Source organism: Labrus mixtus, chromosome 12, assembly GCF_963584025.1.
Source record: "Labrus mixtus chromosome 12, fLabMix1.1, whole genome shotgun sequence".
Taxonomy (NCBI): Eukaryota; Metazoa; Chordata; class Actinopteri; order Labriformes; family Labridae; genus Labrus; species Labrus mixtus.
The window spans coordinates 2,786,604-2,804,163 of record NC_083623.1 but is presented as its reverse complement, the minus strand read 5'-3'; the positions used below and the strand labels follow the sequence as shown (position 1 = coordinate 2,804,163).

Below are 17,560 nucleotides of genomic sequence, written 5' to 3'. Positions count from 1 at the left end.
ACTCTAATTTAAAAAGTCTTAAAGTGGATATTAAATAAAGATATTCTTCTTAAATGCAGATTCTGCATTGATTTCATGTGAGGATTCGATTTTTTCTACATGTTTATATATTGACACCTACATAATGTTTGTAGTGAGAAGGGCTTTTAAAGATATTTGATATATTTTGTAATGAGTTATGGGGTAAGACAATATTGTGCATGCATGCGTGTGTGTGCGTGTAGAACAACGAAGATGGCTTTACTTTTAAAGAGGACATATGATCCCCCTCCTCCACCTTTTCAAACAGTCCCCTCCTCCACCTTTTCAAACAGTCCCCTCCTCCACCTTTTCAAACAGTCTCCTCCTCCACCTTTTCAAACAGTCCCCTCCTCCACCTTTTCAAACAGTCCCCCTCCTCCACCTTTTCAAACAGTCCCCTCCTCCACCTTTTCAAACAGTCCTCTCCTCCACCTTTTAAAACAGTCCCCTCCTCCACCTTTTCAAACAGTCTCCTCCTCCACCTTTTCAAACAGTCCTCTCCTCCACCTTTTAAAACAGTCCCCTCCTCCACCTTTTCAAACAGTCCCCCTGTGGTCTAAATGAAACATCTGTGCTTTGGTCAAAATATAACATGAATCAAGCACCAGAGGAGGTTTGTGACCCTGTATAAACCAGCTCTCTCAGAACGCTCCGTTTTGGTGTGTGTGTCTCTTTAAATGTAATGACCCCCCCCCCCCCCCCCCCCCGAGTTTTCCCCGTAGACATCACTCCTCTGTAGAGAGAATAAAAATGGCGGACCTGTGAAAAAGTTTTGTTCTAGGCTGGGGGTGGAGTCCATGGGTGGAGATACCAGGGGAGGGGAGGGGATTTTTGTTTACCAGAATCCCACTGTGACATCAGGAGATCACATTTGAAACAGAGCATTTTTCTCTGTGTTGTAAGACTTATGCAGACCACAAACAAAGGACTGGATGGGTTTATTTCACATGTTGTGGGTCAGTAGACTCTCAGGTTACACAGATATATGTTCATGCACACTGTAAGAGTGGATTTTTAATAATATGTCCCCTTTAACCATTTTTCCCTCTATAATCTCAAGTTGACCTCAGCAGCACTCTCAGTGTTTCTAACTTCACCATGAGTCTGATTGAATCCCCTGACCTCTTCTTCTCCTCTTCCTCCTCCTCAGTTCCCTGAATGTGGATTTTTCGGGATGTACGACAAGATCCTTCTTTTTCGCCACGACCTGAACTCGGACAACATCCTGCAGCGCCTGACCTCAGCGGACGAGATCCACGAAGGAGACCTGGTGGAGGTGGTTCTCTCTGGTAAGGGTGGTTTAATCTTTTGTTTATTCATTGGTCAGTGCTGTGGCCTGTAAGCCTGCTTCATCGCTTCAAATTGGCTTCTTGGGCTGACTCTGAGATCAGGGAGATCAACCATCACCAGCATCAGAACTCCGGCTGGATTAGGATTACTGGTGAAGACAAAGGGCGAGGATGTTATAATCTCTGTCAACCTTTACTTGGTATTGTCGTTGCTCTTTCAGCCTCTGCCAACAAACCTCTTAAAGGGCACAGAAGTAAGAGAAAGCAACATGATTAGAATCAACCCTTTGTGAAAGCCCCGCCCTCCTTGGTTACTGTTACTAGGTTAGACAAAATGTTGTCGCCGGGCTCCTTCCCATTTGAAACAAATGAAAAGTACCTTGAGATTTCACAGACTTTTATTTGTATTTAATTTTAAACTTGTCCTCTGTGAAAGTACAGAGATACTGCACAGTGAAAGAGGAGAACTCTAAATCTCTAAATTTAAAATGGGACGCTGGTGGCACAGTGGTTAGATCGTGCGCCCCATGTGTGGAGGCTGTAGTCCTCCAAGCGGGCGGCCCGGGTTTGAATCCGGCCTGTGGCTCTTTTCCTGCATGTCGTTCCCCTCTCTCTCTCTCTGATTTCCGGCTCTATCCACTGTCCTCTCTCTCCATTAAAGGCACAAAAAACCCCAAAATAAATCTTTAAAAAAATGATAATCATTTAAAATATAATCGATGTCCGAGTGATGTCGGCTAACGTTAGCTGTCATCCCGTGGCTGCTCGCTGTCACGCGTCTTCTGACTTACCTCTGGACTCCATCAGTGACCTTTTCTGAAATATCCTCTAAACGTCGCTAACAGGGGCCTTCAAAACGCAGCTGAGAGTTCACAGCAACATCACTTAGAGCAAAAAGCTACAGAGGATAATAATAATAATAATACTTTATTTGTATAGCACTTTTCTATACAAGTAACAAAGTGCTTCACAACAGACAATAAAAGCAACAAGCAGAAAGTAAACAAACACAGACAATAAAATAAAAATGAATTCAAACTAAATCACATCCTGGTTCATGAGGGGTTAAAAGCTCAGAAATATAGGAAGGTCATTTTGAAGATCCATGTGAAAAAGACAGAAGTGTCATTTACTGTCTCTGGAAGTAACAGGCAAAGGAAGTGTGACCGGGCAGAGCTGCTCATGTTCTGCTCGGTACGTCACTTTTAAATAAGCGAGTAAAATGATTCATGATTACAGATTATAGATAGACCTGCTATATTTTTAAAAAGACAGAAACAACGCTTTACGGTTTAAAGAACGGGATGAAAAACACTCCCCGATTACGATGTGGATGTTTAGAGTCACTCTTGCAGTCACTCCGAGCACCTTTTAACCACGTTTTGGTCACAAAATGAAGGTCACTACCTTAATTAATTTGACCTCTGGGGAACACGAGAAGCTTTCAAAAAATATCAGGACAATCCTTTAAAAAAGATGTTTCGATTCTTAACTCATAAAGAAGTGTATTTGTTTTTAATGATGAAATATCAATATCGTTAGTTTTGTCTCAGCTTCTCCTTCCAGCCCTCGTGTTTATCCTCCTCTGGGTGAGCGCCGTGAGGTCGCCTCAGATCCAGTTTCCTCCACCACGGCGTCTCCCGGGTCACCCTGCACGCTCTAATCATAATATTGTCTGTAGGATTGTCATTTCCTGAGTCGTGTTGACAGGTCGGGGTGTCAAAACTGAATCTGACACCTCAACAGCTGAACACTCTGACGCGGAGCAGCAGCAGCAGGTTTAAATTACACAGGAGGAAGAAAAAACACAGTATGCAGCCCCGAACCGCACCGACTCAAACCCACGACCACTTCCTCCTCCTCCTCCTCCTCCTCCTCCGCCTCCTCCTGCTGCTGCTGCTGCTGCTGCAAAACCCTGCAGAAGTCACACTTCTATTTACATACATCTGCATCTGTTTGTAGAGAGGTGGAGGCGTTATATGCTACATGTGTGACACATGGATGTAAAAGAGAACATGATTTTTGTCCTGGTTCAGATAGTTTAACAGATCGGAGAAAGAAAAGAAAAAAAACTTATAATGTAACTAAATTTTGCTCTCTGTAGACATTACTACAATTCCAATGATGAATAACTTTCTGTGACTGTCACAAGTTTGCTGTAACCAAAGCACAAAGACACACACACACACACACACACACACACACACACACACACACACACACACACACACACACACATGAAGCCGCTATCTGACTCTGAGTGTGTGTCAGATAAAACCACAAACAGGGAGTGTGTGTTTAGGGACTATATGTTCAGTTTCACTCCACAGAGCTGTGTAGTGGAGTTACAGCCACTGACTACAGCAGGCTGTAACATTGTTAACTCTTTAAGTTTCTGATTGTTTTTCATATTGAGCCACCAGCTGATTCCTGCGTTATAAATACAGACACGGTGGGAGGGGGGGGAGACGTAGATGCAGCGATCGATACAAAGAATTTGTACACATTGAAATATCAACACTACAACCCGTTTCTGTCTGAACGTCTGTGAAAATCTTTGGTAAATATTTTTGAAAGACTGTAAATATAAACAACATGACTCACTTCTGGCTTGTCTCTAAACTTCTTCTCCTTTGGTTTACTCTGTTCAAATATTTACACACTTTAACAACATGCAGAAACTGATATTATTCTTTATCTTCCTTATCTTATCTTTGCGTCTTAAACAATCAATCGTTTGACTCGCTGTGAATCTTTGTGTAAAATGTAAATAAAGGCGGTTTCGGCAAAGTAATGTCACCTGCTTGATCCGACTCTGACCCGGTTGCATTGGCATGAGGCATTTTAATAACAAAACAGAAATAATGAATGTTAATTCCTGATGGTCAGGTTCACTTTTGCAGGCATCTGAATTAGTGAGTCAACATGTGTCCAAACCTTTCACCCAAATCAGACATTCTCTGATTTCTCCTGTAACCTCACTTAAGCGTACAATATGTTGAACTTTCACACTGAAGTATCTAAATTAATAAAAAATGGACTAACCCTAATGCTAACCCTTTTTTATTGAGTACTTACATCTCCTCAAATATTTCCAACAGTCATCAAAACCAGAGAAATATGTAATTTTATAGTTGTTCACAAAATGCCTAAGTCAAAGAAAACTGTAGCGGTTCTCAGACTACCAGTAGCAGCACATTGAATGTGAGACTCTGACCGCTCTGTATTTGTTTATTTCAGCTCTGGCCACGGCCGAGGACTTTCAGATCCGACCTCACGCGCTGTACGTTCACTCGTACAAGGCGCCGGCCTTCTGCGATGACTGCGGGGAGATGCTGTGGGGGCTCGTCAGACAGGGCCTGAAATGTGAAGGTAAGGATGTGGTTAAGAAGGGGGGTTCCCGTCAGCGTGGTTACTTAAGGTCATGTCATGTGAAGGTGAGTCTGTGCTGCTGTGGTTTACACCTGCAGTCACATCCTGGATTTATCCAAACTAAAAAGTGACTGAATGTGAGTTGTCTCAGATCAGAGTATCCATGTTTGATTATCTGTTGTGGTTTTAAAGAATTCAAAGTTCTCCGTCCAGTTCAGTGCAGCAAAATAAAACATCTGTATGGATGCAACTTTGAAAAAATAAGATGGTACAACAAACTACAAAGAATCTTATGCTCTTTTTTCGTAGCTTCCAGTGACCTTGTGTTAATCACATTCTGTTGTATAACTATCGGTCTCTGAATGTTAATTCATACAAAGTCGTGACGCATGAGGCTGCAATGATCTTTAAATAGCAGAAGACAAAACACAGAAAAAGCCATTTCTAGACCTTCATCTCTGCGGGCGGTAGAAATGTAAGGTTTATCCTGAGGACGGTACTACACTAAAGGTCACACTGTGAAGAGGGTTAATGCTCTGTACGGTGGCCATATTAGGGCATATCAGACTTAGCAAGTCACTCTACAGCCTCTAGTCTGCACTTCCTATTTCCTATTTGCAGTTGAAGCTGCATGCTAACTTTAGCATGCTCTAACATTTACTCCTTAAATACCACACTGTGACTCAAAAAATAAAACGTCACTTCCCTAAAGACTTGATGACTTCAGTTTGTGAATAACTAAAGACACAGATACCAAAGATAACAGAGGATTCAAAAAAATATCTGAAAGAAGATAATATGAAGAGAGACTTCAGTTTCTGAGTTCTGAGGTCAGTCTTAAAGGGGTCAGCATCGACTACAAAACTTTGATGTGAAGTATTTTTAAACTTTAAGAGCACAGAAATAAAAGAGGGGGAGATCATAACGTGGTTTTGTGTTTTTCTAAATTATAGTTTTGGATGTAGAAGAACATCCTTATTAGCACTAAAGAACAGTTGTATGTTTTCCAAATGCAAGTTGTTTAGAGTTAGCAAAATAAAATACAGGATAGTATCATCTGCATAAAGATGAACACTACATTTTGATATCAGAGAGACTTTACAATTATCATGAATTCTGTATACGACAGGGCCCAGAACTGCTCCTTGTGGAACACCTTTTATAATTGGTATAAACATTGATCGTATGCTTCAAGCTTTTATGCACTAATGTTTGATTTTGTCAAATCAAACATTAGAGATTGTCTGAATAATCCTAGGATGTTTTAAAACTTTTAAAAAGTCAATGAAAACAGCACATCAATGCATCTTTGTTTTTATCCATACTGATGAAAGAATACATTAAAACCTTTATTGCCACTTGCCTTGCATCAAGAGTATAAATATATGAAGGAAAGACGTCAACAACCATACAGGACAGCATGAAAAACATGAAACTAAATCATTAGAAAACAAAACAAACTAGAACCAAACGTTTCAAACGTATGTGACTACATACATCGTGATTTAAATCTTTGTTTGAATATTAGAAAATACACTTTCTGACTTTCTTAACAATGTAAGTAGAGACCATTTTAAACCCTCTAATGTCTGTGTTAAGATTAAGAGCAGGGAACTGCTTAGCTTAGCATAGCTTAGCATAAAGACTGGAAGCAGGGGAAAACAGTGTGCTCAAACTCATTAGGCTCAGATTTGCTCCGATTTTAAACACAGAGTTGACAAAAATGTATCCTCTTCAGGATGTGGGCTGAACTACCACAAACGGTGTGCGTTCAAGATACCCAACAACTGCACCGGGGTCAGGAAAAGACGGCTGTCCAACGTGTCCCTGCCGGGCTCCATCATGACCATCGCTCGTCCTCCCTCCACAGAGTTCACCCCGATACCACAGGAGGAGGTGGGTTTATGACATTTCCTTTAAGAGACAGTCGATCAAACATTGTTTTTCAACGATTTGACCTGGACCTTAGGAGGAGGTTGTTTTCATTCCTGGTGGCTATTTATTCTGATTCCCGCATCCTATCATCAGGGATAAACGCATTTTTAATTTCAGAAACACAAGGACCTTGGTTTGAATTTGAGTGTGCAGTTTGCATGTTTTCCTTTGTGCTGGTTTCCTGCGTTCACTCATGTTCAGGTCGAGGGAGCTGGTCTCTCTAAATTGCCTGAAGGTGTGATTGTGATTGTGAGTGATTGTTTTGTCTGCACTGTAAGTGTGTCAGAGTGTACCCTGCCTCTCGTCCCAATTGAATGTCCTGATAGGATTGGCAAGGCAACCCTGAGCAGGTTTAATAGTTCAGAAAACAGATTAATCAAAGTCTGTAAGAGAGAAAAATGTAATTAAAATATAAAGTACATTGGCATTTTGTGCAGCAACTGTGAACACCAAAAAAAAAACAAGAACAAAATGTGACAATTTGACCTGATGCCGTTTTCACTTTTTCCAAATATTGAAATACTATAAACTATGTAATAAGATAAAAGTTAGATTGGTTACTTATTTGTAGTCGTAGATTTTGTTTCCACTATAAACTTTAATCTCTACAAACACAATCGACAGCACAAGAATAAGGCTGGAGATCAGGCAGAGAGAGAGACATGAGGTAAAGGAGCAGGTTGGATTCGAACCTGGGCCATCTGTTTGGAGGACTAGTGCTTCCGTACATTGGGCGCGCACTAACCACTACGCTACCGGCGCCCCCTTCAGTCACATTTTCAACAAATAAAACAAAATGAGGAATGTCTAAATTACACAAATACCCTGAGTTGCCGATGCCCTAATGTTGCCCCCCATGTACGGAGGCTAAAGTCCTCCAAGCGGGCAGCCCAGGTTCAAGTCCGATCTGCAGCTCCTTTCCCTCCATGTCATTCTCCACTCTCTCTCTCTCTTATGATCTCTGTCCACTTACCTGTCCAAATAAAGACAGGCGTCCATATCTTTTGATTTTGGACTTGAAATGTTTCAAAGTTTAAAATTCAGATTTTGTGACAACCCTGCTTGACTGTCGGAACTTTCTTGAGTGCAGAGTCAGGAGACGCATGTTGGAGTTCAGTTAGGTGAAGGAAACATTCATTTTATACACACACACATAATGAATGGCATGGCTTTGCATGCAAGCACATCTACGTTGTGCAACCAGTGAGCCATTTCCACTAGCTATTTACACACACACACACACACACACACACACACACACACACACACACACACACACACACACACACACACACACACACACACACACACACACACACACACACACACACACACACACACACACACACACACACACACACACACACACACACACACACACACACACACACACACACTCTCTCTCTCTCTCTCTCTCTCTCTGATGCCTGCAGGCTAACCACTGGATTTTCCATCCCGTTCACAAACCGTTGAACAAAGTGAGCCTCATTCAGAGCTTCATGCTAACTGGAACAAACACACTTTTGTCAACTCCCTCTCACTCACACACACACACACACACACACACACACACACACACACACACACACACACACACACACACACACACACACACACACACACTAAGGCACACTCTTAACCATGTGCACACATAGAGAACAAACCATAAGAAGGCCAAGTTGAACTGTTCATTTATGAAATGTGACTTTTTAGTTTAGGTTAAGGCACATTTGATCTGGTTGACTAACAATGCCAATGGGGGAAGGCAAAGCTGTGTGTTTGTGTATGTGGAAGTCCCGCTGTGCCATCCTTCCGACTAAAGTGTGATGCATTATTTTCTGGGTTTTTTTTAGGTTCTGCTTTGTTCTTATGGTTGCCTATCTTGTTTTTCATATCTTAACATTTTCTTTTTTAAAATCTCTTCCAACCTCATCCTATCCGGTCGACACAGCGCCCCCTCCTGGGTGCCGGTAAGCGTAACTCCTTGTTGAGCGGCCGTCCCATCTGGATGGAGAAGATAGTCCTCGGTCGAGTCAAAGTCCCGCACACCTTCTCCGTCCACACCTACACCCGCCCCACCATCTGCCAGTTCTGCAAGCGCCTGCTGAAGGGTCTCTTCCGCCAGGGCATGCAGTGCAAAGGTGACGACGACATACATGTCGAGGAAAGTGATAACACGAATAACTTTGTGATGAGCTACAACGTTTTCTCATCTCTTCTTCTTCAGATTGTAAATTCAACTGCCATAAGAGATGTGCGGCCAAAGTTCCCAGAGACTGCCTCGGTGAGGTCGACTTCAATGGAGGTGAGTTTGTGACAGAGCACACCTGTTCTTCTTACTCTTATGTTTATTTAGAATCAATGTCCTTAAGTTGACTGAAAGTTAGACTGAGACAGCATTTCCAGCATGGAGACCGCCATCGATGGGACTCCAGCGCCCCCTGCAGGAACAGACGGGTGGCGTCACTCAGGCTTCATCCATTAATATTTACAGTCTGTGGTTGTGACATATTTCCTACTGAAATGGGATAGAACCAATCAAGAGATAGATTTTTGACCACAATGATTGTGGAGAAGGCGGGACATAACGTTGGGATGAATTTCTTTGGATCATTAACAAATCTTTTTAATTGTTGAAAATTAGTAAACGCCCCATCAGACATTTGAAATGTTTTACAGGAAGAGAAAATCCAGATAAAAATGATTGTTCATCTATCCTCAACGGGACCCTTACAATTCAGCTTTCATGTTTTTCTTAGACAACACCTTGTGGCCATTCAAGGAACTGCAGCGATATTCATCTAAAAGATTATTTTTCAGTTTTCAATCAGTTAAGAATCTTAGGGTAAGTGTCCTTGTGTCCTTTAGAACCAACCAGTCCCAGTCCGGACTCGGAGTCGACGATGGAGGTCGACAACTGTGACGTCAACAGTGACGGCGGTCACAGCCTGGACGAGCCGGACGAGCTGTCGAACGCTGATGATAAACTCTTCTTCATCGAGGGTCCCTGCACCGACAGCGAGAAGGACGACGAGACGCTCAGAGCCATCAGGTGACGCTGGATTCTTAAAGATATATATATTTTTTTGCCCTCATTAGATATGACAGCTGAAGAGAGACAGGAATGTTTGGAGGAAAGAGTGGAGGACGACATGGAGCATCAGGGAAGAGGTTGGATTTGAACCCACTCTGTACATGGGGCGCGCAGCATAATCGCTAGGCTATCCTGCGCCCTGACGCTGGAATTTCAACCAATTTAATTCAAGTCAATTAGTGTATTAAATAAACTTTTTTATAAGAATCCTTTACCATATATAGTATCTGTCATTGTGTTTCATCTTTCCTCATCGCAGTCAGAAAGGTATTTGTATTCTTCAGTGAGTTGTTATTTTTCCTAAAATGTTGTTTTGTTTTATGTTGTTTGTTTATTTGTGGACATGCAGCCCGTCCACCAGCACAAACATCCCGCTGATGCGGCTCGTTCAGTCCATCAAACACACAAAGAGGAAAAGCTCCACGATGGTGAAAGAGGGCTGGATGGTGCACTACACCAGCAGGGACAACCTGGTGAGAGGACACACTGAAACATGCAAACACAGACACAAACACAGACACAAACACAGACACACACTGCTGTGTGGAGTGACCATCAGAAGTAATTCATACACATTCAAACGCCGCCAACGATTAGGTGTCTTCCCCAAGGACACATCGGACATGTGGCTGCAGGAGCTGGGGATCGACCCCCTGACCTTCCTGTGGAATTTATATGGAATTTGTAAACTATAATTTTGAGCCATTCGATGAATTTAAAAACACCAGACAAACATAAATAGTCTCAAACGTCAAAGTGTAAGGGATGAATAACTTAATAGAAAGAACTGATTGTGCAGAACAGATCCAATCAGTTAAATGTTTTTCATCTCTATCATTGATACAATGATATTATTAGTGATTCTTTAATTCTGCAGCTTGTTGAGGCGGAGCTACTCAAAACTATTTTGTATTATGTCAGAAGTTAAATCAAGAAAACATGCACAAGAGGGCAGGTGCTGAGTCGGCAAAGAGAAAGACGACCTCCCACACTGCAGGTCAATGTTCAGCTGGTGAAATACTTCTCTGGAATCTTTGAGCCCGGCGATGTTTGAGCCGTCTTTCACTTTGTCTTAGGAAGTTTAACCTACAACAAGGTGTAGACAATACCTCACAATGTAGTGAAGAGGAATACTTCACTTCAGTCATTCTCACATATTCATTCCTGAAATGAGAGAATTTCTGGAGGACTGCCCCTGAAAGTGTGAAAGCACTTTTTGCATGACCTTAAAGAATCTGTAATGAAATAATAACAACACTTGTATCAGCGTGCTCTGCTAGAGCTCAGTCTCATCCTGTTTGTTTTATAAAAAATGTTTGTATGTTTGTGTTGGAAATGAAATAAAACTGTTTACATCTTCGCGGTAAATGAAGTTTTTATCCTGACAAATGTTTTTTGTGTTTGCAGAGGAAGAGGCATTACTGGAGGCTGGACAGCAAGAGTCTGACCCTGTTTCAGAATGAAAGTGGAGCCAAGTTTTACAAGGTAAGAGACCCGCTCTGCTCGGATCTGGTTTCAGCTGCTCGACTGGGGGGGGAGTCAGGTTCACAAACAGAAACACTCCTGAGACATTGACACACCGCCCTGTCATCGCTCTCAGGCATATTGATGCTCATTTTGAAAGGTCTATTAATGTGACAAGCCTGTTGCACACCTATCATAATAATCATGATGTTAAATATACGTTATGAGGAAGAAGATTGGACACAATCATCGTGGTCAATGTGGCCTCTCTTCTTCCTCAGTCTGCTGTCTTTGCACTGCGCTGCACCAATGTGATGTGCTTATAGCTACCTCCTTCTCCTAAATATATGTTATAACAGATAATGATTAGTTTGTGATCTAAACTGAAGAGAAAGAGTGCTTTAAAAACAAATGTTTATTTTAACTCCTGCAAATGTAGAGGAAAAACAAAAGTGTTGCGTTCTTCCGTTTCATTGAATTAACTTTAGCTACAGGAGTGTTGTAAATCTGATGGATGCTTTCTTAGTTTATTTAAATCGATGCAGAAAAGAGTAATCCAAACAGAGCTACTGTAGTCATAACTTTATCATCATAGAAGATTCAAACCCAAATATTATCTGAGCAGAGACCACGCGCAGAGAGCCATAGCTTCATCGTGTAAAAAAATATATATATCATTTTATTTAAGAAGCATCTCCAAAAAAAGAGGAGTTTACAAAGTACTAACAAAAGGCGGAGCGCAACAAGATATAGTTGTTGTTTTTTTTCAGCTCGCCAACACGCCCTTTATTCTAAAAATCAACCAACATATAAATCAAGTGTGTCAAGTTCAAGGAGTTCAAATTGAAAAGTGTTGAATCTTTCAGCTTGAGAAACATCGATTCTTTAGTTCCCTGCACCGTGCTGTAACTTCTGTATTTGTTTTGAATGTCAGTTTAAATAAAAATGAATCTTAACCCACCGTTTCAAATCCTTTTTCTAGTTGTGGTTTTGATGTGAGGTCAGGAATTAAAGAAAAAGGTTGAAGAAAAAAAAAATCATTTTTTTGTCTTTCCAACTTTTTTTTGATCTAACTTAGACTTTCCACAGAGGAAACTTTAATGCCTCGAAGAATCAAACGTGAGTCGAGGTCGTTTCAGCTGCGGCTCTTTCATTCTCTATGATTTTTTCCTCTTTCATACTCCTCCTGCTTTCATCTCGTGTCAACCGGCGACCTGCTGACCTTTACCACAAAGCGCTGCAGAGACCTTCCTTTGAAGAGAAAGAGAGAGCAGCGGTGTGAGGGGGTGGGGGGGGATTTGTGGTGGTTTCTGGGACGTTGGGTCGCTTCCCTGCCGTCTCTCTGGCTCGTGGCCGCGCTACGTCGTGCCCAAAGCGGCCGAGGAACGTCCTGCCTTTTAATCAGAGCGGCAGGATGGAGCGACGCTGATCAAGAGTTTGTGGTTGAGGGCTGAAGAGGGGCGGGGGTTGAACTTGGCAAAACACTAAAGGTTCAGATGACACAGAGGGGCACGGAGACACCACGGGGCCCATCGCTCTCATTTATATGTTTGATCTGGCAGATTGGTGGCTTTAGAGGGGTGGAGGAAGGAAAGGGAAGGAAGGGAAGTTTGAAACACTAAAAATTCAAAGAGCATCTCACAGTTATGCAGAGGGAGGAGAAGTGTCAGGATGGAGGGAGCAGAAATACATTTGAAGACCTCTTAGATGCTTCTTATTGGCCGAAATGATTCCTAAAACAAGTACATGAATTTAAAGGAGAAGAGATTTAGCAAAAACATTTTGATTTAGGATCTTAAAGAAGTGGTATGTCCAGGAGCATTTAAAAAAAAATACTTTTGTCATTTTAAATGCCTGTATTTGACCTGCACTATTTTTTTCTCTGTTCTAACAGGAGATCCCCCTCTCCGAGATCCTCCAGGTGGAGCCGGGACAGGACTTTGGAAACCTGCCCCCGGGCAGCAACCATCACTGCTTCGAGGTCATCACAGCAAGCATGGTGTACTATGTCGGGGAGGACATCGGCGGCCTGCACCACAACCCTGTGCTGTCTGCATCCGGAGTGGGGCGGGACGTGGGCCAAAGCTGGGAGAAGGCCATCCGACAGGCGATGATGCCCGTCACGCCCAAGCCCAGCGTGGGGACCGGGCCAGGCCAAGGGAAGGACCACAGTAAGTAACCGCTTAAAAACAACAACTTTAGCCCAACTTCATGTTCTGTTGTAGCCATAGCAATATTTTAATCGCACATATAACCGCCAAAGTGCAGAAAGTGTGCCTGACGCCGGTCCTGTAATTTACAGTATCACAGAGGGACTCAGTATTGACAGACTCCTTTCAGGACTCGGGGACTGATTGTGTTTTTCATGCCAGAGGTTTGTCGACCTGTGGAAATGTGGAATACCACCAGAATTAACTTGTATGGCCCACAAACAGCATTTAAGTCACTGGCAGCACCAACAACCTCAGTTCACAGCATTTCTTACACTATCACTGGGTTAAAAAAGTAGTCTCGCAGCACTTCTCCTTCCATTCGTAGTGACTGTAATCTTTGTTTCAAACTGCTTCATACGCTTAAGATTTTTTTTTAATCAAAGGAAATTTCACCAAGAAAAAATAAAAATTGGCATGACCTAAGCAGCAGTTGTAGACCTTAAAGTTGTATCCTTAAAAAAGACGTGTCAGATCATTTTCTCCTCCAATGTTATTGTTGAAAAAAGGGTTATCAGAAGTCCTGCGCATTCTTCATTTTGATTCGTCGAGGAGGGAGAAGTGATATTGACGAGTGCGGCTTTGTTTAAGAAAAAAAAAAAAAAAATACTCATAGCGGTGTGAGAGCAGCGACAAAACACAGCTGATGCCGAGGGCATATTTGTGCGTCTGATGCTGAAAAACACTGAACTGCATTAATGCTCAAAAAAAAGGCATCATTGGACGTAAATGGAAAGACTTCCTTTGACATGCTGTTGACAACGCAATAATAAATTAAAAGGGGCCCAAAATGGATCCCTGAGGAACCCCACATTTTTTTAAGTCTGAATGGGGCAGGATAGGTCACACTAGAATCATCTACAGTCGGGTCCTGGATGGTGTCCTTCTCCACATAATTAAAATATAATAAAAACAAACACTTTGTATAATGATATGTCCCTCAAGTCATTGATGAAAACTGGGATGGACGTGAGGTCAAAGTGGCATTTCAAATACCAAATCTGCTCATTTCATCCTCGAGTCCAAGAAACCACGAAACCATTCACTCCCGGTGTTCCTAGGTAAAAAGTTTTCCAAATAACCCGGTTTGTTTCAACTACACGTCTTTATCCTCTCACACAGTGACAGAGCTCTTCCTCCAATCAGATCAGAGTCTGATAACTCTTTATGTTTTAATGGATGGTCGGATTTATCTGTGGAGAGCTTCCAAATATTGTTTCGCAGGATTGTTACACAACCCCACCTCCACACACACACACAGACACCCGCATACACACACACACACACACACACACACACACACGCATACACACACACACACACACACACACACACACACACACAGACACACACACACACACACACACACAGACACACACACACACACACACACAGACACACACACACACACACACACACACACACAGACACGCGCCGACCGCCTGCTGACATTTTAACATGATTGAAGGGATTTCAGAGGATTTTCCGCTCTGACTCATCTCAGGTTAAAGTGTCTTTTTGTCTGACAGTAATAGTTTTAAGTTTCATCCTAAAATGAAATCTCCGGCTCTTGATGCCTGAATGGATCTCATGTCATTAAAAAAAAGATTAAAAAATCACCATTAACAATTAAAAAAAGGGCTGCCATTCTTTTTAATAGAGTGGGTTTATTTTAAAGGACGCAGTCAGCTGTGTTTTCCACCTGATGAGTAATTAACCTCATGCTCCAATCCCTCCAGAAATAGATGTTTTATTTTGAATTGAAATTACACCAACAGATCAATAAGTTAATGGACTGATGATGTAACAAGGATTTTTGAGTGTGTGCGTGTTTTTGTTTAAACCCACAGAGGATGGAAAACATTGTAATAATACATAACAAGAGTAAATACAAAAAGATGACTGGGAATAAAAATAATACCGCAGGTGACATCATCAAACATTACGTAAACTCTGTGAATAATGACCTCACGGCCGTAGACTGTCACGCAAACACTGATGCTGCGTTCACAGTCTGCGTGTTCGGATGCACTTTAAACTGGAAACATAATGTCATGGATTTGTGGTCAATTTTTGATTTTTTTTGAGAGCTTGTCAATATGTTTTACATCATGCAGCTTTAGAAAAGCCTCCTTATTCATCTGATACTGGTGTCAGTAAAAAACCCTCATTTCAGCCTGAATGTTTCAGCTGCTGTCTCTTGTAGTCCTCCGTCCCCACGTGCCCTCTTTCTTCTGATTGGTCAGCTCTCCAGAGCGCTGCAGGGCTGCCAGGTGAGGGCTGCTCTCCAGAGCTGGGAGAAGAGAGTCTATATAAGAGGTTTCACCGGCTTAGGTAGAGGCTTGAAGCTGCCTCTGGTCAAATCTTGGTTTAATATCGGGGAACTATCGCATGATTAGCAGAACAAGCTGTTTAGCGCCCCCTGCTGACTCATCCTGGGATAACACCAACATACGTTTACCTCATGATCTGACTTTGCCCACGTTTAGTTTAGACATCCAGCATTGTAACACTATATGTGAGTTTTAAAATGAGGATCAGCAGGTCAACTTTAAGCAAAGATGTCATTGATTTAATCTTCTTGTGTAACTCTCAGACACAAAGACCTACTGGAAAATGTTTAAAGTGAGCGCCACATGACCTGCAGAAGCGACACAAACAGTAAATATTTTTGCTCAGAAATTATCAGACATAAACCTGAGAGCTGAAATAAAACCCCTTTCATATTGAGGTCAATAACTATTTTAAACTATTTAAGATTTAACTGTTGATGTGGACTTCCCTCAGTTTACATGTCGTGTCAATAAAGTTTCATAAACTCCCCGAGTGATGACCTGAAAAACAGCAGGCCGCCTGCCCACCACAGGCCGCCATTATCGATCTCAGAGGGACGACCCGATCACACCCTGCCAGCGATCTGAAATCAATGCCAGCTCATCAGTGGAAAGTCACTCGCTGTGGCGGATTTCCTCCACACACAGCGAGGCCTCAGCTTTTTGATATCAGGCAGAACGAACATCACGGCAGTTTGTGAAAAATGAAAAATAAAAATAGGGGTTTAAAGCTGGAAACATGATTGACAGCTCTGTTGACGAATGAGGCGCTGTGTGCTCCGGAGGATCAGAGTAGAGAAGGAACAGTGAGAGGAAACTTAAAAACACTAACATGAGTCATTGAACTCTCCATGACTGAGAGCGTCCGCTTCAAACTGACACAAGAGGGTCGTCCCGCTGAGGATTGAACCCACCTGGGGGACCTTTGACCTTTTATCTGTGAGTTAAATGTTTGTTCTGTGGGGGAGGAAGAGACGTGATGTCATCAAAGCAAATCGACCAGCCGATCTCTACTGAACAGACTCGAATCATGTCACCAGCGCAAGGCCCCTGTGTCCGCCTAGTTTTCAATGAGGAGAGAGCGTGTGCTGCAGCAACTTTTTTTCAAGCGCTCCACTTTTCTTTTGCAGCCGCTCCGAGCCCTTAAGAGTTGAAATCTTTTCAGAAAGGCTCTGTTGACTTCACCTGCGCTTTTCAAAATGCATGATTGTCCCCTTATTTTTGTACTCACATCCTCCCCGCTCCTTATCCAGACAAAGTAGGAAGGCGAGCATCCTCCGTTTGATGCTCATAGTGAAGGAAAAAAAACCCATCTCAAATATAAAACATGCAGTTAAGAGCAACGGAGCCATGTCTCTTCATCCAATCATCTGAGGGCACAGAGCTAGTGCTTTCAACCCGAAAAAATGCTAGGTGGTCACGGAGCCTTAGAAGTCAGTCCCTGAATTAACAAAACATTTTATGACTTTGTGGGAAACGGTGGCAAGAAGTAGAGGCTGTAAAAGGATTTAAAGTGTAAACACAACGCGGTGATCTTTTTATCTAATGGACCAACATGTGTCGGTTTGATCTCAGCTGGAGATCTCCTCCGTCGTCTCTCACTTTCACAACAAGGAAGCAGAGGAAATGAGATTTTAGGTTGGAAGGTTGAAAATGATTGTACACTCACTAACGGGGCTGGCGTGCATGTGTCGTTTATGAATGCACAATATTTTTGACTTTTACATTTGCAAACTGTTTTTGTTTTTTTTGTGTCTCTGCAGAGGAACTCTCTATCAGCATATCGGTGTCCAACTCCCAGATCCAAGAGAATGTGGTGAGTCATCGTTTAAATGCTCTCCT

At 42.3% G+C, this 17,560-nt stretch overlaps 2 protein-coding genes across 4 annotated transcripts in view; one reads left to right on the top strand and one right to left on the bottom strand.

Annotated features, from left to right (window-relative positions):
- Positions 1 to 17,560, bottom strand: part of xrn2 (5'-3' exoribonuclease 2) — a 173,916-nt gene that overhangs the window by 5,879 nt on the left and 150,477 nt on the right. Inside the window, exon 30 of one of the 3 annotated variants that reach the window (XM_061051490.1) lies at positions 3,199 to 3,215. The exons of the other annotated variants lie outside the window; for them this stretch is intronic. The gene's annotated coding sequence lies outside the window, so the exon portion shown is untranslated. Of the gene's footprint in view, positions 1 to 3,198; positions 3,216 to 17,560 lie in introns of those variants that run through there. 3 annotated transcript variants of the gene reach the window in all.
- The window catches only part of LOC132984627 (serine/threonine-protein kinase D3-like), a 34,149-nt gene that overhangs the window by 12,019 nt on the left and 4,570 nt on the right, over positions 1 to 17,560 (top strand). The window contains exons 2-11 of the mRNA XM_061051492.1: positions 1,172 to 1,310; positions 4,551 to 4,682; positions 6,421 to 6,578; positions 8,569 to 8,758; positions 8,845 to 8,922; positions 9,486 to 9,669; positions 10,061 to 10,184; positions 11,119 to 11,196; positions 13,070 to 13,346; positions 17,482 to 17,534. Of these exons, the coding sequence (XP_060907475.1) occupies positions 1,172 to 1,310; positions 4,551 to 4,682; positions 6,421 to 6,578; positions 8,569 to 8,758; positions 8,845 to 8,922; positions 9,486 to 9,669; positions 10,061 to 10,184; positions 11,119 to 11,196; positions 13,070 to 13,346; positions 17,482 to 17,534 (1,413 nt within the window). The remainder of the gene's footprint in view (positions 1 to 1,171; positions 1,311 to 4,550; positions 4,683 to 6,420; positions 6,579 to 8,568; positions 8,759 to 8,844; positions 8,923 to 9,485; positions 9,670 to 10,060; positions 10,185 to 11,118; positions 11,197 to 13,069; positions 13,347 to 17,481; positions 17,535 to 17,560) is intronic.